At 39.1% G+C, this 23969-nt stretch overlaps 2 protein-coding genes across 2 annotated transcripts in view; one reads left to right on the top strand and one right to left on the bottom strand.

The window, feature by feature from the left end:
* Nucleotides 1–658: 658 nt before the first annotated feature.
* The window catches only part of LOC308503424 (olfactory receptor 52I1-like), a gene marked incomplete at both ends in the record, with an annotated part of 65503 nt that continues 42192 nt past the window's right edge, over nt 659–23969 (top strand). Inside the window, one exon of the mRNA XM_081062716.1 lies at nt 659–1599. Within this exon, the coding sequence (XP_080918842.1) occupies nt 659–1599 (941 nt within the window). The remainder of the gene's footprint in view (nt 1600–23969) is intronic.
* Nucleotides 11852–12805, bottom strand: LOC308503808 (olfactory receptor 52M1-like; the record flags this gene model as incomplete). The annotated part of the gene is made up of 1 exon (XM_081063473.1): nt 11852–12805. One exon carries the CDS (start codon nt 12803–12805, stop codon nt 11852–11854), a length of 954 nt encoding a protein of 317 aa, XP_080919599.1.

Raw genomic sequence — 23969 nt, 5'->3', positions numbered from 1 at the left:
GAGCAGTTCTCTTCGGTAGAACTTTCTGCAATGATGGAAATATTCTGTGTCTGAATAGTCCAATATGGTGGCATCAGTCACATGTGGCTATTTTATTTTAATAAATTTAAGTTGCCACATGTGGTTAGTGGCCACCATATTAGATAGAGTGGGGCTAGAGAAAAATATCCAGATTGTGAAATTAATAGGGGCATTAGAAATTGCAAGTTTTATTCACCTTATACAGAGACCCAAGCCTGAGATTTTAGGACAGAAAATTGGCTTTTGTGATTGTGAGCTTAGCTTGATTATCATGTAGAATGGTACCAATGTATATTCTGAAAAAGTGAATTGGTTTAAACATATTTTTACTTCTTTTAACAAGGTGCTCCTGTCATCACCACCAACACAGTAAACACTACCTTCTCTCCATTTCTTTATGAAAGTTGTCTTGTAATATCAGTTCTGATCCTGTTTAATATTCTATCTACTTAATGAGATTCAAAGTTTCTTAAGGGAAGAAAACATGATTATGCTCTTCCATGAGAATGTCTGTGAGGCCTACTATCTGATTTTATTTAAAGTCTAGCAATGGGAACAAAATGTAATCCTGCCAAGAAAGTTTATACAGAAGATGAAGAAGCCCCATAAAAACTGACAAGGAGAATTTCCACAAGCCATGTTAGTCTCCAATATCACCTTACCCCATCCAGCTGCCTTCTTGTTGATAGGAATTCCAGGCCTGGAGCACCTACATATCTGGATCTCCATTCCTTTCTGCTTCGCCTATACTCTGGCCCTGCTAGGCAACTGCATGCTCCTCTTTGTTATCCGAGTTGATGCAGCCCTCCACGAGCCTATGTACCTCTTTCTGGCCATGTTGGCAGCCACTGATCTCATCGTCACTTCTACAACACTTCCCAAAATGCTGGCCATTTTTTGGTTCAGAGATCAGGAGATCAACTTCTATGCCTGTCTAGTCCAGATGTTTTTTCTCCACTCCTTCTCCATCATGGAGTCAGCAATGCTGCTGGCCATGGCCTTTGACCGCTATGTGGCCATCTGTAAGCCACTATACTACACTACGATCCTAACCAGGTCCCTTATCACCAAGATTGGCATGGTTGCTATGACTCGGGCTGTGGCATTAATGACTCCACTCCCCTTTCTGCTCAGACGCTTCCACTACTGCCGAGGCCCTGTAATTGCTCACTGCTACTGTGAGCACATGGCTGTGGTAAGGCTGGCCTGTGGGGACACTCGATTCAACAATATCTATGGCATTGCTGTGGCCATGTTTATAGTGGTGTTGGACCTGTTCTTTGTTATCCTGTCTTATATCTTCATCCTTCAGGCAGTTCTACAGCTCGCCTCTCAGGAGGCCCGCTACAAGGCTTTTGGGACATGTGTGTCTCACATAGGTGCCATCTTGTCCACCTACACACCTGTAGTTATCTCCTCAGTCATGCACCGTGTAGCTCGCCAAGCTGCCCCTCACATCCATATACTTCTTGCTATCTTCTATCTTCTTTTCCCCCCCATGATCAACCCCATTATCTATGGCATCAAGACCAAGCAGATTCGTGATCATGTGCTCAGTCTATTCCGGAGAAAGGATGTGTAGATGGATACGTTTTTTTCTCTTACCCACCAGTCCAGTACTGAGTGGATGCTGGATTAAGAGTGGAAAGATCTCAAATAGGGAAATTGCAGTCTCCATTCTCACAGATCCACCAATCAGATCAAACCAGGTGTGTCCCTATTATCTGTCTAATAGCAGAGGTTTGACTGTCCTATCTTATACACTCATCACATGATTCAGGAAATCAGAGAACCTTCCAAAGTGCTATTGTCATCTAGGTGAAATATGGTAGGAATATTGGGTGAGATTCGTACAAGAAGCTGAGATTTTGGTGAGCTCTTTATCCAGCTGATGAGTGAAAAATTGAACCACAAATTTTGTGACCCAAAGGCTACTACCACATCTACTACTGAAATTGCCTCTATATCTCTTCTGATAAGTGGCCTCTATTCTCTGGCACTCATTAGCCCACTATTACCCAATGTTATTAGCTTTAAGTTGGACAGTTCCTCTTCTAAAGAGACTTATACCTTCCACTAAGTCAGTTTATTTCTGACCCATACTAAAGGCCAATTACTTTAATGGACAATTAGCAAAGAAACCTTCTGACATCCTTTATAAAAATGTATATCATCATATCACTTTTCATATGCATATGGCCTTTGTTTTAAAAGTAAAAACAAAACGTATTTGTTCAATGAATAGAATATTATCTTTGGGCCATGGACTACGGACACACCTTGACTCTTAAAATTGAGACTTCTGAAGCTAAAGAAGAAAATAGTTCCAATATGTAGTTGTAGACTGTATTATTGTTCACAGATATTTACTAACATTTTCCTCTCCCAGAGAAGGATATTTCATCACTCCAGGAATGTTAAATCTTTCTATGTGACTTTCTTTGGCCAGTGGGATTTCAGTGGCATTGAAATGTGTCACAATAATCGGAAACTTTAAAATGTGTTTGTGTAGCTTTGCTCAGTCTCTTTTGCTTTTCATCTCTGCTACAAGAATGAGCATGTTGCCAATCAGAGCTTTTCCTTCAACCTAGACCTGTGATGGAGCAGATGTGAATCTGACTCATAGCTTGGAACATAGCCACAGCTGACCCACAGTGTTCATGTAACATGAGCAAGGATGATTTTATTGTCTTTGAGATTTGGGAGTTGTTTTATAACATAACCCAGAGAATGCCGATTGCTGGAATTGTGAGCTCTTTCTTTCACTCCAACTCCTGACAGTTCAAGACTGAGTATTTAAAGAAAATCCACTATTTCTTCTATCAGCATACCCTAAAAATGATACCAAATTTCATTTATCTTTATGCCTGGTCTCCTAATGGGTATTCTCATAATTGAACGTTCCTTCAGTTAGTTTTTGAAGAATTTCTCATGCAGTTTTTCATGAAGGCCTATTTATATAACCACATTATTCTATTTTTTTATTTTGTGACCATTTTATTTCCTTAGTAATAATTAAAAGGAGTTTCTCCAATTGTAAGAAAAGAAAAAAACCTGAGGTTTTATAAAAAGAATTTCCACGCCCTCCAGGCCCATGTTGTTGTGCCACAGCTTGACTCATAGGCACATGAAGAGTTTCAGTGGATCTCTTGTCAGTTCCCAAGTGTCTCAGTCCTCTAGACATTGAGGTAGGGCAATTGGGCAGCAATGAAAAAAGTGGTACGAAACAAGGGATTGGCTATTAGCACCATTTTGGTCAATGGGGTGTTAGTAGATGTGGTATAAGCAGAGGCTTGAAATTTGCTTATACCGTGGGGCTTGTTGTCTTCTGACTCTATTGTGCCATGAGACTATACTATGGTTAGCCCACTGGTCTAAAGAGATGCAAGGAAAGTGGAAGAGAGCTGCCTCATTAACCTGCAGGTTGAAGCAGAGCCTAACAGCCAAGCCCAACTTGGATCAGCAGATTCTCAACTGACCTGCAGATGGATGATCAATTTAATTGAGATCAGCCAAGTCATCTCTGCCATTCTCCTGGTGTATAAGAGATACATTTTAGTGTTGTGTGCTGCTGAGATTTTGTGGATATTTTTCCACAGTATGTTCTGGAAACTCATTGTTTATCTGTCATTGTTAATTAGTAAATTGAATATAATGGACTAAATACGTCTTTCCAGGCTGCAAGATATGATTTGTCCCCATGTTTGGTGTAGGAATGACCTTGACTTTCAGGTGACACATACATTCCACAGAGTGATTTTATCCTGCATAGAAGTTTAATAGTATATGAATTCAATTACCATACTTAAATTACCATAAAGCACTCTTAGCTTTATTCACAAATAGTCAAAGGAGAGTTATTTCCTATTTTATATTAACACTGTATACTTAGGTGGAGCACTCATGAGAACAATGCATGTATGCTACTTTTAGACTTGAAGTTTACCATTACTTAAATACAAGATACAGAAAGTGTGTTTGCACTAATTCAAACTTAATTAAACATTTTCAATCATTCTTGCACCCTACTTCTAGATTTTCTAGAGCCTGAGTAATTGTCAGTAAGTTGCCTAAACAATGTCTCTACATCGTTCTTTGACTGACCCCGACATCCATTTTAGCTAGGACACCTCCAGCTCACTGATAGCTTTGAAATGCCCAAATGACAGAGTTAGAATACAGGTTAACAAAACAAGGAAGGCAAGCTTCAGTCTACATTTTAGCAAATACATTAGTAATAACCCAAACCCAAGATTTTTGGTCAAGATGGAGAGTGGGTAGATGGAGAGTGGGTAAATGTTGTGCTTGCCTCCTTTCATGACCACATTAAAATTACCACTAAACTATAGAACAACCATCATTAAGAATCATCTTAAGTCTAGCTAAATAGAAGTCCTACAACAGAAGAAGCCACCTCAAGACTGGAAAGAGGGGCAGAGATGTGGAACTGGCTAGTGCCACACCCATATATGGCAGTTACAAATTGGAAGAAATATCTCAGCTGTGGAGGTCCCCCTGAGGAGCAAGGGGTCACAGCCCCAAACCAGGATCCCAAGCCCAGGGTTCCAGTGCTGAAAGGAGAAGTCCCGATAACTTCTGGATGTGAAAATAGCAGAAATTGTGGCTGAGTGAGACAAATGCTTCTGGAGTCCCATTGTGCTCCTCTTAAAGTGCCTGTGCATGATTTACTCACTGACAAACTCACTCCCTGACAGACTCACTTGCCCTGAGCTCCAACACTGGGGCAATAGGTGGAAAGGAGCTAGGGACATATGGGGAGGAACTGAATTATCTGGCTTTAGGGTGAGGGCTAGAGGGGCAGCTTTCTTTCACATAGTATTGCTGGCAGAAGCCATTGTTCCTTTGCTGAACCCTCCCCTCACCCAGTGTGTTGGTGGCTACAATAGCTGAGTCCCCATCAACCTTGCTAACACTATTTTCCTGGCCTGGTGATTCCCTGAGATTGTGCCCCACCTAACTTACAGGCCTACTCAAGCTGATTCCAGGGGCTTTTCCATACAAATGGCATGTCTTAGCTCATGGTTCAGACTATCTTATCATCTCTCCTAGGTTCATAAATTCCAAACAATCAGCATCTGACCTCAGCATGCCCCGTACCTCTTGCTGAACAGCCCAAAGTCCTGCTTCGGCAGCAGCTGGCTTTGGTTTGAGACTTGGCTTCTTGAGGCACCTCCAAGCACAGCATTTGTCATGGCCAGTTGCAGATTGCTTTGTGGCTAATGCCAGGTGGCTCCAGCAGGGTACAGACTGTGGCTGAACTTGACCTGTGGCAGGGTCCCTCCTGGTAGGCCCCAGGGCTAGCATACCCAGTGGCCAACTTTGGACTGAGCCAGAACAACACCTATTCTCTTCCAAGGATTACATACCCAAAGGCAGATACCAGAGCCCTACTAAAGTGAATCCTGCATCACAACTCCTCTACTGTAGTTAAGGCCAGTACTCACAACCAGTAATCCTGAGGATCAATCCCTTCCACTGACATGCAAACAGCAACCAAGTCTCAACTACAACAGGAGGGCACACACAACACCACAAGGAACACACCTGGAGTATCCAGCTCTGGTGAACAGGAAGACTGAGTCACTGGACTCCACAGGACACCTACTACATAAGGCCATTCTATTAAGACTGGGAGGCATAACAGCCCTGCCTAATACATAAAAACAAATACAGGGAGGCAGACAAAATGAGGAGACAAAGAAACATGTTTCAAATAAAGTAACAGAACAAAGCTCCAGGTAAAGAACTAAACAAAACAGCAATCTGCCAGACATAGAGTTCAAAACATTGGTTATACGAATGCTCAATAATCTCAGTGAGAACTTCAACAAAGAGATAGGAAACATAAAAATGGAGATAGAAAACAAAGAGGAACCAATCAGAAATAAAGAATGCAATAACTAAAATAAAGAATACATCAGAGGGAATCAACAGTAGATTAGATGAAGCAGAGAATCAAATCAGTGAGTTTGAATATAAAGTAGCACAAAACACCCAAACAGAACTGCAAAAAAGAATCCTAAAAATTGAGGATAGTTTGGGGCCTCTGGAACATCATTAAGGGTACCAAGAGACACACCGTAGGGATACCAGAAGAAGAAGAGAGACCAAGGAATTGATAACTTATTTGAAGCCATAATGATGGAAAACTTCCCTAGCCTGGTGAAGGAAATAAATATACAAGCCCAGGAAGTGTAGAGGTCGCAAACAAGATGAACCCAAAGAGGCCCACACCAAGACACATCATAATTAAAATGCCAAATGTTAAAGACAAAAAAACACACAACAAACACGAATCTTAATAGCAGCAAGTGAAAAGCAGTTAGTTACATACCAGGGAGCTCCTATAAGACTATCAGCTGATTTCTCATCAGAAACTTTGCAGGTCAGAAGGGGTTGGCATGAAATATTCAAAGTGGTGACAGGTAAGAACCTACAACCAAGATTACTCTACTCAGCAAAGCTGTTATTTAGAATCAAAGGACAGATAAAGAACCTCCCAGACACTTTGTAACTACCAATTTGTTTTAATCTCCTCCCCACCTTCACCCATCTTCCCAACCTTGCCCCCCGATCCAGAGACCATCAAAATGCTCTCTATCTGAGCTTGTTTCTGTTTCATTTTGTTTCTGTTTCATTCGTTCATTTATCTTGTTCTCTAGATTCCACATATAAGTGAAATCATATGACATTTGTCTTTCTCTGTCTGACTTGCTCCACTTAGTACAGTACCCTCTAGGTCCATTCATGTTGTTGCAGATGACAAGATTTTATTCTTTTTGTGGCTGAGTAATATTCCATTGTATAAATGTACCACCTCTTCTTTATCCATTCGTTCATTAATGGACACCAAGTTGTCCCCATTCTTGGCTAATATAAATAGTGCTGCAGTGAGCATATGGAGGCACACGTCCCCTCAAGTACTTTTTGGATTTCTTTGAATACCCAGAAGTGGGATTACTGGGTCTTTCTTTGTCTCTTGTTACAGCATTTCTTTTAAAATCTATTTTGTCTGGTATATCTATTGTTACCCCAACTTTATAAAAAATTTCCATTTTCATGAAAAATATCTTTTTCCATTCATTTACTTTCAGTCAGTGTGTGTCTTTTGGCCTAAAGTAAGTCTCTTGTAGGCAGCATCTGTAAGGGTCTTATTTTCTTATCTATTCAGCCTCCCTATCTTTTGATTGGAGCATTTAAGCTACTTACATTGTAAGTAATTGTTTGGCAATAACTACATATCTATCGTTATTATTCATATTTTTGATCCTTTTTTTTCATCTTAAAGAAGTCCCTCTAAGATTCCTTATAATTCTGGTTTGATGTTGATGGCACAGTACAATGCCCTCACAGCATTAGATGCATCTGAAAAATTTTGGACAATCCAAATTGAGAATAACATTTGCTCCTCTGAGTGAAAATATACCCATCTGTTTCCTTACCTATATCATGTGTCTATCTAATCTGCTTACAGCACATGGTGAGATGCTTGTATCCCTTATAAGATTATGGCTCTCTCACTTTCATACCCAAATAACTAACAAATTAGGATTGGACCAGAAAATATTTCTTGAAAAGGAGGAATCCTTGCCAAGATTCTCATCCAGCTCACAATTGTGAGTAACAATAAATTTTATACTTGGCTAGTGTTTGTTCCATTTGAATCAAATGAGTTGGTTTCTTCCATTGCTGACGACAAAAGTAAGCAATTAGCTATTGTTCCCTAAAGAGGAGATTTGCATTGGTCAGGCAACATTTCCAGAAGTCCAGGTTCCTCAGCGATTAGACTTTTATTTCTAGATCTTCTGCAGAATCATTTCTCAAACTCTATCCTAGAATTCTCACTTTTAGAATCCAGTCAGAGAAGGATATCAGAGCAGCTGTGACCTCCTACTGTGCGCTTCTCTAGCAAGACACAAAATTCTTGGCTTTTAAGTTCAAAAACGTGATCCAGAAAGAAGGCAAGATTTATAAGGTATCTGGTCTGGCAGAACAGGTTTATCCTCCTTGCTTCAGATTAGGTTGGGCACAAACACCTTTTGTGCCTGGCAGGAGGAAGGACATTTGTTGGGACCATGTCTTTCACTCCTTAAGCTAAGGCTCTCAAGAGTGGTATAGAAGTGGATGCTAAGCACTGCTGGGGCATCAGTGAGATAAAGAGGTTGGCTAAGAAAGAGGAAGAGGGATCATTGTGGCCAGTTAGTACAGGATCCTGCAGTTGGGATGAAGGGATGAGCACCAGAAAGATTCAGAGTGGACAGTCCTTGCCAGGTGATGTGACTGCAATCTCAGTGGATCAATAGGACCAGAGAATCTAGTAGAAGGAGTTCATTTGTCATAGGTCACAGTATAAAGAAGCAACATAATTACAGCAAAAGATGTATCTGAGGTCAGAGGCTAGCCAAGGAACAAGGAAGCGGGAGACAGTCCTCTCCCATGTGACTGCCATGGTGGCAATCTTATAAGAACCCACCCATCCGCTACTGCAGTTTTAAACCTAACACAAGGAAGAGGGTGATTAACTGCCTCCTGTCCTAGAGTTTTCTAACTTGTATCAGGCTAAATTATAAATTGAAATGGACTAAGGAATTATTAAAGTAGATTGGATTTGGTTTAAAGTGTTGTTTTCTGTAAGTCGACTTGATTTATTTTTCTTCTAAGCCCCATTGTGGGTGATACAGATAAAAATCTGAAATCAATGAAATTTTTGCAGAATTGAGCCTGTGCTTTACATGTTTTACTTGTTATACAAGGAGATATGGAGGTATTTAGCTTTTTGCTGTTACAAGATTTGTTAGTGGGGTGTCACTAATTGAAAAGCCTCAGATGTATGTGAGTGGGCACTGTGGCAGCCAAGGAAGGCAGAAGAAAGCTGGCTCTGTTGATACGACTTCCTACAGGGAAGCAAAGAACAGAATTTTCTGGAGTGAGGCTTCCGGAGTGAGGCACAATTGCAGACATTCTCTGGCTTTTCCAGGAACTTGTTCCAGTTATTTTTCCTGCCGTCACCCTTCCCTGGACCTTTCAGTGCACAATAAAATATTGTGATTAGAAGGCAAGTTGTTTTTTTCTTTGGGTCAGGCACTATGCAGACATTTTAGATTCATTATCTCATTATATCCTTATAGCAAACCCATCATTACTTTCATGTTAAAGAAGAGGAAACTGAGGCTGAGATTGTGCAACACATCTCAAGTCTGACAGGTGTTGGTTCAGATCCATCTCTGCCCTTTATTGTAATTCCAGAGCCCATGTTCGTAACCACCTGTGCCACATGACCCGGACACATGAGCATACATATGCCTCCTCCCTCAGATGTTCTCTAATCTTCACTTTTCCATGAAGACTTGGAAGGCTCAAAAGGGGCTGATGACAGTGTCTTTTACTCTCACCTGGGGGGGGGGTGATAAAAAGGGAACAGAGATATTTGTGTGAAGAAGAAAGAAGATGTTGGTTTTGAAAAAGAGATTCAATTATTGGACTTATGTCACGTCCCTGTAGTGTATTCACCACTGTATATATTCCCCTCCGTCCTGTTCTGAGATGGCCCCTTCACCATGAAAGACTGCAGCCATGGCTACAGTTGACAGTGGGATTGTAATGCTCTACTGTAACTAAACTCAAATCCTGAGTCTGATAGGCATGGGTGTTGTCATGTGTAGTCTCCCTGGATAGAGCAGGAGCACACATACGGGTGGTATTTTCTCTTTTTTACCCCTAATCCTTCATCACCGTATGAAGAAGCTAGAGATGATTGGTATGTGGTCTTGGTCTGTGGTAGACCCAGAAGACCATCTAGAGAGAAACACCTTATTATGGGATTTCTGAGATTTGGCTAGAAAGTTAGTACTAATCCTACTGAATGCAATGAAGTCCAGATTAAAAGCCCTGGATCTCCATATACATGCTGTGCTTACATAGTATAAGTGGACTTTAGGCATTATGCCGAAGAGCATAATGACAAAGGAAATTACAAAGGTTCCTTGTCATTTCCCTCAGCATTGGTGTCACTGAAGGATTTGAATATCATTTTTTTCTGCATTTTCTCCAAAGCCGAGGGTCATGTTTAGGAGATAACTCTGTAAAATAAGCTTCTAACTCTGAGGCTTCTATAGTATCTTTCCATCAACTCCTAGTATCTTTCCATCAACTCCTAATAACAATCAGCAGAAGAACTGACTCTGGGTGGTGAACACACAATGTGATATATAGATGATGTATTACAGAATTGTACACCTAAAATTCTGTAACTTTACTAACATTTGTTGCCCCAATAAACTTTAAAAAAATAGAAAAACATTAGCAGGTAGATTACATTTGGCATTAAAATTATGTTCATAATTTTATCTTCATAATAATTGGGTTCATTCAAACCCAATAAATGGACTTGGGTTTGGCACTGGACTCCAGGGCCTTTGATAAGGAGACGGGGGATGAACACCCATCACTCGAAAACAATGCAGAAAAATAAATATGGCCCAGCCAGCCTTAGGTCTAAGAATAGGATTCTGAGGAAATAGAAATTTGAAACTCATTAGGATTTTAAGCTAAACTTTAAAAAAGAGTATGATATTCTAAGTTTTCCTTTTTTTTTTTTTTTAAATATGAGGCTTGAATTTTAGCTCTGGCTTCTTTAAATTATATTTTCAAAATACTAATATGATTTATTCTTAACCTAAGGTTAAATCACTGTAGCTTTCTTAGATTTTGTAATGGTTTCTAAACTGAGGTTAAATGCACATTTTAAAGTCTGAAACATTTTAGAACTTAAATGGACATACCGTAATTCTGAATCACTACAATTGGGAGTGATTGCTTTATTCTGTTTTTCATGAATTACTACAAAACTTCTGTAGGCTTCTAGCCTGAAATAATTTCATTATGGAACTTCTATGATCAACATAAAAAGGATCAAAACAAAATAAATATGAAGCAAGAATTCTCCAACGACAGATCTGAAGTTATTTCAAGGTTTGTATCTACCAGTGGGTCTCTATTTATTTTCATCACCTTTATTCCATTCTCCAGCCAACCTCTTCCATGTCAATAATCTCTATGTAATTTTATTACTATTTCAGTGTGGCTGCTGTCCTTCATGTATCCCATTCCAGGGCCTCCAAAATGAAATCTCCTAATGTCCTTCTCTGTCTCCTCCTCCCTGCTCCCCTTTAACTATTAATAGGAGGAGATGTGGGATATTACATTTCCATCTATCTTTATAAATGGGGGAAATGACTGGGATTTAACTTCCATTAAAAGTAAGGTCTCATTAGATTAAGATTTTTCACATTCATATCATCCCCATCCTCAACAAAAGGCCTTTTCTGTGGGAAGCTAATAGGATTGGAAAAGCTGGCCAACACAGTTGAATTTTTCCAGACCTTTACTAATAGAATTTGTAAACTGTCTTCAAGAATGTGTTAGAGTATAATTTTACTGTCTAGAAATTGTGCAAACCACTCTTCAAAGAAAAACTAAAAATCCTTTACCAAAAAAGATAGAAACAATCCTATTTCTGTGGTCTGTATACTTATATCTATTGTACTTAATTTTATGATGTCAAAAGGAAAAGGGATTTGTAGTACAAAAACTCGTGCCCTGATTTCTCCTTTCCATTATCAGCTATTTCCTTCTCCACTTTCAGAAAATACATACACGGTCGAATAGAATATATTCCAGCAATCCTCATAGACACTTATCTCCACAACTCAGGTAAGGTCTAGTTGCTTGGGTCTTATTACATGAGTTTACCCAGTCAGTCTTTTCCTGTCACCCCTAAATATCTGTATGTTCTATAGATGCAGAACGGTCACTTGGGTTGAGCTGCTGCCTTAAGAAAGTGGAGAAGTCTCTCTCGAATCTGTTTGGTGCGGACAGCATAGACAACTGGGTTGAGAATGGGTGGGATAAGGAGGTAAAAGTTGGCCAAAAGGATATGAATATGGGAAGGCACATGATGGCCAAAGCGGTGAGTGAGTGAGGAAACAGCAATAGGAATATAGAAGACAAGGATAGCACAAATGTGAGAGCTGCACGTCCCTAGGGTTTTAAGCCTAGCCTCAGGGCTGGCCAGCCCCATTACAGCCCTGAAAATCATCACATAGGAGGCAGCGATGGCTAATGAATCCAGGATCAATACTAGGAAGCCAATTCCCATTCCATATAAATCATTGACTGTTGTGTCACCACATGCCAAGGTGACCATGGCCATGTGCTCACAGTAGGAGTGGGCAATGATTTGGGTCCGGTAAAGGGACAGCCTCAGGCGAATCATCAGGGGCAGGGGTCCAATGTAGAGTACTCCACGGAGGAGGGCAGCCAGGCCCAAACGACCCACCACTGTGTGGGTGAGCACTGAGGTATGGCGTAGTGGGTCACAGATGGCCACATAGCGATCAAAAGCCATGGCAAGGAAGATGCCTGACTCAACAGTGGCGAAGCAGTGGACGAAGAACATCTGGGCCAAGCAGGCATTGAGGCCAATGTTGTGGGCACTAAACCAGAAGATGCCTAGCAGTTTGGGCATGGTAGAGGTTGACAGGACCAAGTCAATGACAGCCAACATGCACAGGAAGAAGTACATGGGCTGGTGCAGGCTGCGCTCCACCTTTACTACTGCCAGGATGGTGACATTTCCAACCACAGCCACCAGGTACATAGAGCTGAAAGGGATGGAGAACCAGATGTGCAGGGACTCCAGCCCTGGGATGCCAGTGAGCCAGAAAGAAGTAGGCACCATGCACGTATTATTAGGCATGAACATATTTCACTGTGGGGAGTATCCAGGGGACAGGAGTTCTTAGATTTAGATTTTTACTTCTATGAGAGATACTGCCTCTGAAAACTGTAGACTACTGGCTCTTATTTCCATCCTGGGCAACTGGTAGAACCTATAATAAAGAAGAATTCTGAATGCCTACTTGAAAATTGACATATTACATATGTTATAAAAGAAACTATGCATGAAAACACCCACAGGTAAATGTAGAAACAAGCATGCTATGATTTCTACTGCTAAATTGCCCTACTCCATTGTAGAAGGCCTCAAAATTGTTCATCCCCTTTGCCCCAGTAACTTTGCTTTGGTAAACATTTTCTAAAGAAAATGGAAAATACAGAAAAGTTCTACATGCAATGATTAAATGTAAATCCATGTAACATGTTTAGCCCAGCGCCTTCTCATCACTTTATAAATAGTAATATTAACACTGTCAATAATAAACATTGAGTAGCTATTTGCAAGCATTGATTTTATAATATGAAGAAGAAATATGTTCAAACATAAAGCATTGCTTAAATTCTAGTACATCCATTCAATTAATTTAATTTATATTTATAACATTTTAAAAGCTATGTATTTACCTGGTAATGTTTACATCTTATTTCAGTTAAATAAGGGAATGGCAAGAGGCAGATTAAACTATAATTTCATTAAAATATATGTGTGTGTCATGTAGAAAAACACCTTTAATGTAAAAACACACACTTTTAGTCTTCCTTTTTTACATGTCAATATTCTGTCTTTTAAAAATGGCCAAGAGCTTTAAAAATCTTAAGTTATCAAAAACCCAATCAAAAACATAATGGGACAATTTATTAAGAAAAATATATTAGTGAGGTACAATTCCCTTTACTCCAATGGTTTAACACTGGTTTTGTCAGATTGTCAAATCTAATTGACTTCTTCAAAGATTACTTGGAACAGGACCACTTTCTCAAAAAAAAAAAAAAATCTCATTTAAGGTTGCCCAGATTTCATGTTTAAAAAAATGAAGAACAGATAGAGAGCAGATAGAGTTTTTAAGGAACTTTAAGGACGGATCCCATTAAACTTTCTGACAATCTGGCATTGCATATAATTTTAGATAAAAGAGGCACATATTTTTATGATCAAATCTCACTGGATGTTTTGCCCATTAAGTGATGATAGTGATTACAAAGAATGGGCTGACAGAGACTAGAAGGATGTGATCAGTAAAAGAGTTCTGTTGACTGTTTTCTATTCTTTGAAGACACAGCACTAAAGTTCTGGCCATCGCTTGTAAAATCCTTGTCTACTTCTTGCTCTTTTTCCTCTCGCTAAGAATCTAGCAATGGCTCCCATTGCTTCACATCCTCAGGGTCTAGGACCTGAGAGCACAGGGTCTAATTTGGGTCCTGCCCTGTCTTTTTTTATTTTTTATTTTTTTTTAATTTATTAGTTTCAGGTGTACAAGACAAGGTAATACTTAGACGTTCATCATTTATATCCCTCACACTGTGAACCCCCCTCCCCCATCCACTATCCCTCCGACCTCACACTGAGCCATCACATTATATATATAAAATTATAGTTGGTCCTGCCCTGTCTTGTTTCTCATCAGATTCTCAGCAGAGTCAAGTCTCAGACTCCCCACATACACCATGTGACTTTCTTCACACAGCTATGTTTTGCTGAGGGTTTCACCACCTTCTTGGTTTTTACCCAGGCAAATTTCCCCCATCCTTCAAGGCCCATCCTAGGTCTTCCCTCCACCACAAAGCTTTTTTTGGTATCTCTTTTCTATACCAGAGTGGGTGGCTAAGTAGTCACTGAATTCTCCCCAATTGTCTCAAATAACCCATTTACATTTTAAATATTCCTGTCTAAAATATAAATAGCAATTACATTTTTATATCAAATAAGCATAATAAATGTGCCTATGTAACTTCAGGGATTCCTAATTCATGATCCAACACACAGTTAATTCTACGTTTACAAGTTTTCTTACTTCTGGGTCAGGATTTGACTGGGTGTTGAAAAAAAAGTTTTGTAAACTTTAAAATGGTTCACAACTGTTCTTTTACATTAACTCTTACTGACTTCAGCAATTCTGTGAATTGGGTACTTCAACATGCCAGTAGTAACAATGTGTGTGAAGTCACTTTCTCAGGGATCAATTGGAAGTTTCTGTGGATCTACAGGATAAGATAAGAAAGGGAAAGAGGTCCTGGGAAGCAGCACCACAGGACCAGCCCAGGGCACCCGCTTTGTCAGCTACCAAAAATGTTTTCCCTCTCCAGATCTTCATCTCACTCTGTGTTTGGGCAAATTGCCTAAACTCTTAAAGTCTCAGCCCTTTTCATAAGAGAAATGGGGAGAATACCAACTGCAAAGGATAAGTATACTATAAAAAACAAATGAAATGTGAGGCTCTTGGCACATGGCAACAGTTTCCTTTCCCTAAATTCACTATGGTGAATAGACCAGAAATTTACATTCTGCAGATTGGAATAGTTTCCTGTGTCTCTTTGTTTCATGGAACATCTTTGAGGATGCCTCAAAAGTCCAGGAATTGTAGAGATGGAACAGTGATTTAAGGAGAACACTAGTCAATAAACAATTTTATCTCATAACAGGGTGAATGTCTGAAGTGTTCTCTAAAAATATTGTGATGAACCACCATTCTAAAGCAGAAAGGGTCCTAATTACTGAATGTCAGGGTAGCTCAAAATAGTAGCTACTCATCACAATTGGATGGACTTAAGCTCAGATTTCTAACTTTGATTTGTGTCAGTTTAATCAATGAAGTTGTTTTAGGCTGGGAAAAAGAATGAACATGTGTATAAAAATAAAGCTACCAAGTCGATAATTGGCATCTTAAGTGGTGATTTTTACTAGGTTGTGGCACCTAAATTGTGTTACTCTAAGTTTCTGGAACAGAACATTCCAGAGAAATTTTTTGTGTCATCTCACATGATGGCATGCTTACCTGGACACTACTGGTGTGCCTGTAAGTTCTGGAAGAGGTATTCTGATGGTGGGTCTGAGGCTCCTGAGAGATGCTTGGTTGTGGTAAAATAAACATGGATTAGAAGCAAGACCCACTTAGGTTCAAGTACTAACTCCACTGTTTCTGGCTGTGTGACTTAGAAAATGCAATCTTTCTGCCTCTGTTTTCTATGCTATTTCCCAGTCTGTGAAATGAAGTGTACATCTCTAGCTATGTTAGAGATATTTCATGTAGTAAATGAACTGTTTATAATGTGTGTGTATGCATGCGCACAGGAGGTCAAATATTGGGATGCCTGGCCTCTGGAATAGGCATTGTATTCCCTTCTTTACTGACTCCTCACCTCTGTTTTTTGCCCCTTCCACAGAACAGACACAGTGTTTTTTCCTTGTGACCGTGGTGACTCCATATTCTTCCTTCCTAGCTGTATGAATAGCACTTTAAACATGGATATAATCAATGGAAGAGACAGTGATGATGTAAGGATCAGCTCAGGAGAGAAGTTTGCTTGATTGGAGCAGAAGACAAGAGGTCAAATCAGGCTGGAATAGTCCAATCTTTCCTCTTGTGTTATGGAGTGTACTAGGTAATAAAGCCTTGGGATTTCTCCTCTTCTTTGATTCATGACCCAGGCCAAATTATGCTCAATGTATTCCCTTTATTTTTGACTAGAACTGTGAAGATAAACCCGGGATGGACTAAAAATCAAATGTAGTTTCTGAAAATTAGAGTGTTTCCAATGACTTTGTTTCCAATCTTTGGAATGTACTTACCCATTGGGGTGCTGTCCATACAGCTAGCTTTAAGCTTTGTTTCTAACAATGATCACCTCTTGCCCGAATGCTTAGGCAAATTTAGTTCAGTCAAGGGAGGCCATGGCCCTGATCTCTTCACTATTTTCTTGTGTCCCCCTCTTTATCCAGGTGCTGGAAATAGCCAGTTATGTCCCAAGGGTTGCACAGAGAAACCTGTGCCCTTCCCTCTGGATCTTCAGTTACTCCCTCTTGGGAGTAGTGTTCACTTCTTATCCCACTCTACCTCCCAGAACTAGATTATAGACTTATTTCTATCCTCCTGTTGGGGCTCTTGGTAGGCCCCCAGGTCTCTTGACTGTCCTCTCCTCAGGGCTCAGGTTTTCAAAGACTCCAAGAGGGACATTGGGAGAGTTCACAAGAGAAGGGCAAGGAGGGGAAAAGAACATAGGATAAAGTATAACCATATGAACACTTTTATTTTTATTAATTATTGCTTACATTATTTAAAAAACTGTTAATATAAAACTTGGCTATACATATAAAGAAGAAAATTACTTAAATACAAACATTATGCTTCTAGATTTTTCAATGTGTATTTGCTTAAAAATATTTATGATCACAAGTTACAATCGTTTGTGTCCATGTCTGTGGTTACTTTAACCTACACTGCTCAGAGTAGTGAAAAGGCTAGTTTCAGTTTTCCCATTATGCCGAGTGGCACAGACACATGTGTTGATATTCTGTTTTTGCTCAGTCTTAGTCTTAGGATAGATTCCCACGGAATATTATTGACCATTGGTGCAGGCCTCACAAATGCTCTTATCAAATTGCTTTCCAAAACTGTTTGTACACCTTGTGTTTAACCTAGCATTAAGTGAGTTTATTTGCTTAGTTGTCTTGTAGTAATTTTTAAAGTATCTATTACATTGATGAACAAAACAAAAACAAAAATAGTTTTCATTTTTTTGATTTCTGCAGAGTGAACATGTCAATATTTGGACAATTTGTGGCCAATGCATTTTGAACAATTTCTTTCCCCACTTTTTTTCTGCCATATACTTAGTATTCCTAAATAAATACTAGGGAGGATGATTTTAGGAAATATGGGAAAGATTTAATGTATTCTATATAAAGTTCTGACATAAACAAGGAGGGACTTTTATGGTCACTGTTACTAAATCATAATATTCGATCTTTATTATGGGAACCCTCAGTGAGATTTCCTAATTATTCACACAATGTTTTCTCTTTTCTGTATCCTTGTTGTACCCTTATTTCCAAGCTCTGAACTGTATCCTCCTCAATGGCCTTATTGTCCCTTCTGTCTTGGCTATCATTCTCCTCTCCACTACTTAGATGCCATTTTGAAACTGCAAAATTGATTGTTCACATTCCAAATAACAAAATGCTTTTTGTGATTGCTCTTTCTATCTAGCTTTAGATTTAATTTTCTAACCGTTTCTGGGAAATCTATTTCAACACACATTAAGATCCTCAAGTAATCCTAGATTATTGCTCCCTCCCTGCTGTAGACTCAAATTAAAGGAATTGTTAAAACCTTAGAAGGTGAGGGGATTAGAAAGCACAAATCGGTAACCACAAGATTGCCGTGGGGATACGAAAGTCAGTTGGGGAAATACAATCAATAATGTTGTAAAGATTTTGTAGGGTATCTGATGGACACTTGTCTTGTTAGGGAGACCACTTCATGGGCGGTGTAGGTGCCTGATCACTGCAGTGTACTCTTGAGGCTGAAGCTGAATAACAATGAAGGTCAACTATAATTTAATATATATATGATCACAGGATGTGGAGTACAACGTAGGGAACAGAGTCAATGGAACTGTAACAGCTATATATGATGGCAGAGGGGTAGTAAATCGGGGAAGAGGGGTTATCACTTTGTGAGGGGTGTAAATGTCTATTACATTGTTTTGTACACCTGAAACTAATTTAAAAAAATCTTAGTCATAATTGGAAGGGATCTAGAGATTTATGTGAGATAGAGGAATTAAGTCTGATTCTAAAGCTCCTTCCTACTTCCCCACTAGGTTTATTGAGATATAATCAGCCTATAATGTTCATTTAAGGTATACAGTATGATTTGATATACATATGTATTATCAAATGATTACCACAATAAACTCAGTTCACACAACCAGCACCTCACATAATTACTTTTTTTTGTGTGTGTGGTGAGAACATTTAAGATCTACTCTCAACAATTTTCAAGTATACGATACAGTATTATTAACTGCAATCACCATGCTGTACATTAGATTCCCAGAACTTAGTTATAACTGAAAGTTGTACCCTTTAAAAAACATCTCATTTTCTTCAAACTCCAGCCCCTGGAAACCACCATTCTCCTGTTTCTATGAGTTCGAATTTTTAGATACCACACATAAGTGAGATCATGTCTTTCTGACTTATTTCACTTAGCCTAAAGCCCTCAGGGTCCATCTATGTTGTCACAAATGGCAGGATTTTTTTTTTTTTATGATTGCATATTCTTACTTGCACATACGATTGCATATATATACTACATTTTCTTTATCCTTTCATCAGTTGAAGAGCATTTAGGTTACTTCTGTGTCTTGGTTATTGTGAATAATGATGGAATGAACGTGACGGTGCAGATAAATTTTCAGATGATTCCATTTCCTTTAGCTATATACTCAGAAGTGTAATTGCTGGTTCATGTGGTACTTATCTTTAATTTTTTAAAAAGGAATCTCTATACTGTTTTCCATAGTGGTTGTATTAATTTACATTCCAACAGTGCACAAAGTTCTTTTTTCATTACATCCTTGCCAAAACTTATCTCGTGTCTTTTTGATAATAGTCATCCTAACAATTGTGAGGTTTTAATTTGCATTTCCCTGATGATTAGTGATGTTGAGCATGTTTTCATGTACTCTTTGGCTATTTGTATGTCTTGTTTGGAAAAGTGTCTATTCAGTTCCTCTGCACATTTTAAATCAGATGATGATGATGATTTGTTGTGGGGTAGGGTTGTATGTGAGTAAGGGGCACAGAGCATTGAGGGTGCCTGTGAGTCACTTGGGGAAATCCACATGAAAGACATCTCCAATGCTCATGAGTGGGCTGTCTGATGAAATCTGGAATGCAGTTAGTAGAATCTGCATTGCTTTGATGCTCTCAGAGAACCCCAGCCATTCCCTGACACCCAGCTGTTGAGCACTTCTCAAAATTATGGATGGGACAAGTAAGAAGTGGTTCTCTTTGGCAGCCTCCCACACAGCTGGAGTAGCCTGGCACTCACGTGGTCTTATTTTCTGCTGTGGGGAAGATCATGGACTGAGAAGGTCTCTTAACACTGAGCTGTGTTACCTTGGGGAAAGAAAACATAAGTGAAATCATTTTTCTTACCCTCTTCAATTCTTCTATTCCCCCTCACCCCCTTATGGTATACTATTACTTGTCTGTTGGACTCCTGGACTTCCACAAAGGTGCTCTTATCTGTAGGTGACTGTCAAAATTGTTCTTTGGGGAGAAGATAGTCGATAACTCCTATTTTGTCATTTAGATGATATTATTCCATAAAGCTCTTTCTCTTAAGTTATAATCTTTACTCTGCAACTAACAAGTTAGAATGGTTAAACATATGACTATGGGAAATTTAATTTTCTAGTACCATAAAAAGGATTTTTAAAAAAGAATTTTTAGAAAATACTTCAGTTAGCACATTGCCTGACAAAGAATAATTGCCCAATAATTGTCAATGTTAATACAGTTATGCATCACCTAATGACGGGGATACATTCTGAGAAATGCAGTGTTAGGTTATTTCATTTTTGTTTAATCATAGAATGTACTCACACAAACCTAGATGATATAGCTTACTTAGGCTCTATGGTACAGCATATTGCTCCTAAGCTACAAACCTGTATAGCATGTTACTGTACTGAATACTGCAGGCAATTGTAATACAACGTATTTGTGTATCTAAACATAGAAAAGGTGTGTATCTAAACATAGCAAACACAGTAAAAATGTGGTACACGGTACTTTTATATGACTGGCATCACAGTAGGTTTGTTTAAACCAGTTTGTTCCACAAGTGACTAAACTGTTGCTACTACTGACCCCTAGGACCAAACAAAAAGCCCAGCATTTGGTTGGTTCATTTGGAGAATGCATATTCCACATCTGGGAATACTGCTACCTCCCATGTATAAGACTACCCAAAAGAAAGCTGTATTTGTGTGGAGATCTGAGCAAAAGCAGGCCATGCCTGAATTACGAAATGTGGTAGCTCTCTCAGCACTTGTGAGCCTTATGATCCCCACTCAGATATGGTTTTGGAAGTGTCTTTTACCCATACTTGTGCATACTGAAGCTGATGGCAAAAGCCCATGAGTACCTCCCAGCAGTGACTCTATACATTGGTATTTTGAACTGGAAAATTCCCAGGTGTTGTCACCTTGTACACACCATTTGAGACACTAATTAGCCTACTATTGAGCATTAACTGAGACTGCCTCAATGACTGATCGACATAAAATAAACATGAAACCTGAGATACTCATAAAGTCTTGGGTGATGTCAGAGAAATAATAAGGAAGGGCCCAGAAGAGTTCCATGATAAAATGGAAATAGTTTATATAGGAGCATGTTACCTGGGGAATGCAAGAAGTTGCCCACCATATTCATAAGTAGGTCACCTCTTTTCCTTTAGAACTGACTTAGGAGCCAGACGGACTTTGGAGCCAGAACCAATTGCCACATGAACAGTGCCCTATGAACAGCTCTTAACTGAATAACAAAGAGCTGCTTGGTTTACGGATGGCAGTTCCAAGACAAATGGACAGCATCCTGTTTGGAAAGCTGCTACGTTAAGACTAGCAGATGGAAAGATTGAATGAAGAAGGTAAAAATAAATGGTCTCAATGGGCTGAACTGCATGCTGTTTTTCTAGCAGTGATGGAAGGTTTGAGCAATGGTAGAAGTCCCTACGTTTGGGTTTTTACTGAGACATGGGCTGTAGTTGTATGATCACATAGGTGGACAATGGAAGGCTGGATTATTAAAGAGATGACTATGTAGGGCACTGCCTTATGGATTCACTCTGGGAATTTAAGGGGTGCATTAAATATAGTCAATAATATTGTAATAACTATGTATGTTGTCAGATGGTTACTAGATTTATTGGGGTGATCATTTCATAAGTTATATAAATGTCTAATCACTATGTTGTATACCTGAAACTAACATAATATTGTATGTCAACTGTAATTGAAAAAAAAAATTAGACCAATGAAGTGTTAAATCTCTAGCCAGGTTAAGAAAAAAAGTAACAAATTACAAATATTAGAAATGAAAGAGGAACCATCACTACTGATATTACGAATATTAGGATAATAAAGGAGTATTTTGAATAATTCTACACTCATCCATTTGATAATCTAGAAAAAATGGGCCAATTTCTTGTGAGATAATCTACCAAACTCAAGGAGAAATACATGTGAATGTAGTTATTAAAATAATGAGTCAATAATTAATAACCTTCCAAAACAAGGCACCTGGTCCAGAGGGTTTACTCATGAACATAGGTGCAAAAATCTTTACCAAAACATTAACAAAACGAACCCCACAATGCATAAGAACATGCACTGCAACCAAGTGAGATTTATTCTAGGTATCTCAACATTTGAATAAATTCCTGCAATTAATCACATCAACAGGTTAAAAAAAAACCATGATAGTAATAGATGTAGAAAAATCATTCGACAACACATATTCATAATACTCTTAGCAAAAACTAGGAATGAAAAATGTACAATTTGAAACTAGGGTATATGAATCCCAAACTTTTGCTTTTTACCACTACTTATGTAAATCTCAGGAAATTAGTTAGTCTCTCTGTACCTCAGTTTTCTTGATCTGAGAAGTGGGATTGTAAGAGCGCATTTCTCATTGGGTTGTTTGGGTAAAAAAGGAAGGAAGAAAAGGGTTTGGGAGACGATAGCCAGAGGAACCAAAGAATAGCAGCACAAGGCAGTTAAGGAAATGAGAACGTGAACCAAGAAAGAACTTGGTGATGCTGGGATAGTGAATTTATTCAATGACTAAGAATTAGAAGGATTTTTTAATGTTAATTGGCATTATAACCCAACATTGGCCCAGTCATTCTGACATTTGAATTAACAAAGACATCCAAGGGGTATCTAGTCAAGTCTCAGAGTGTCTATGAGGATGTATATCGGAAGGGGAGTCTCATCTAGCTGTACCATCCACAGTTGCTTCAGGCTCTAACAAATCTCCCATGTGCTGGAAAACAGAAAAAAGTGGACTACCAATGGCCCTGTGTAGGAGCAGAGATAGGTAGGCTGAGGATTGAGTTATTTGAAGCTTAGAGAAAGTTGATTAGTGGGATGAATAATATGCAGGGAGTTCAGGATGGGATAAAGGAAGCACGAAAGCTCGCAAAAGGAGTGAAACTCAGGGTGGGTATCAAGGAAGAAATGATAAAGAAAACTCAGGTTTAGGGATAACTTGATCAAGGACATGTGTCTAGTAAGTGGCAGTAGTGACAGGTGTGGGCTCATGTCTATGCTCTTAACCACGGTGGCACACCACTTCCCTCAGCAACGAGCATGAGCTCAAGTTTGATCCCAGATCCCCAATCCTGGTTATCCTGGCTCTACCACTTATAAGCTGGGAGGATTTGGGCAAAATGCTTTACCTATACTGGGTATCAGTGTTCCCATTTATGGATGAGAAAACTAATCTTCAGACTTCAGAGATGTATTCATGGCACTCAAATGGTATTTATTCCCACACACTGCAATTCAACTCCTGATCTAACAAGCTTAAATTTGTTTTGTTTGTTTTCAGAATTGCACATGAACAACAGCTTATTTCAGAGTAAGAGTAACCCAACTCATTGATAAGGTTATAAACCAGAAATCCAATATTTAATTTATAAATAGACATTGAACTCTTTTGGGTCCCTGGTATCATTATGTTGGCCTAAGCAACATGTTCTCATCTTGATTGACCTACATGGGAAGCCAGTTGTAAGATAGGGTTGACTGGGTGAAGATATAAAGCCAAGATGGCACATTCAACTGAAGGATTAAAATATTTAATGACACCAAGCTTGAGGATTTCCCTGTGTTGTGGAGTTCAATCTGCCATTGTTATATCTTCCTTGGGCCAGGACGCCCTCTCCTGGACAGTTAGAATGAGCACGGACCATACTTGCTTCTGATTCATCTCTGCTTCCAAGGCTGAATATGTATCTGACTTATTTAATATAGATTTAAGATATTGTCCTGTGGAGAAAGTTAATACTTTGATGTTCTTCTGCACATATGATATGCATACCTCTTCATCAGTTAAAAAAGGCTGTCTTGACAGTTGGTCCATAAAGTCAAATTACTAAAGGGAGAGG

The sequence above is a fragment of the Rhinolophus hipposideros genome, assembly GCF_964194185.1.
Source record: "Rhinolophus hipposideros genome assembly, chromosome: 10".
NCBI classification, from domain to species: domain Eukaryota; kingdom Metazoa; phylum Chordata; class Mammalia; order Chiroptera; family Rhinolophidae; genus Rhinolophus; species Rhinolophus hipposideros.
This window is presented reverse-complemented; position numbering and strand designations above follow the sequence as displayed.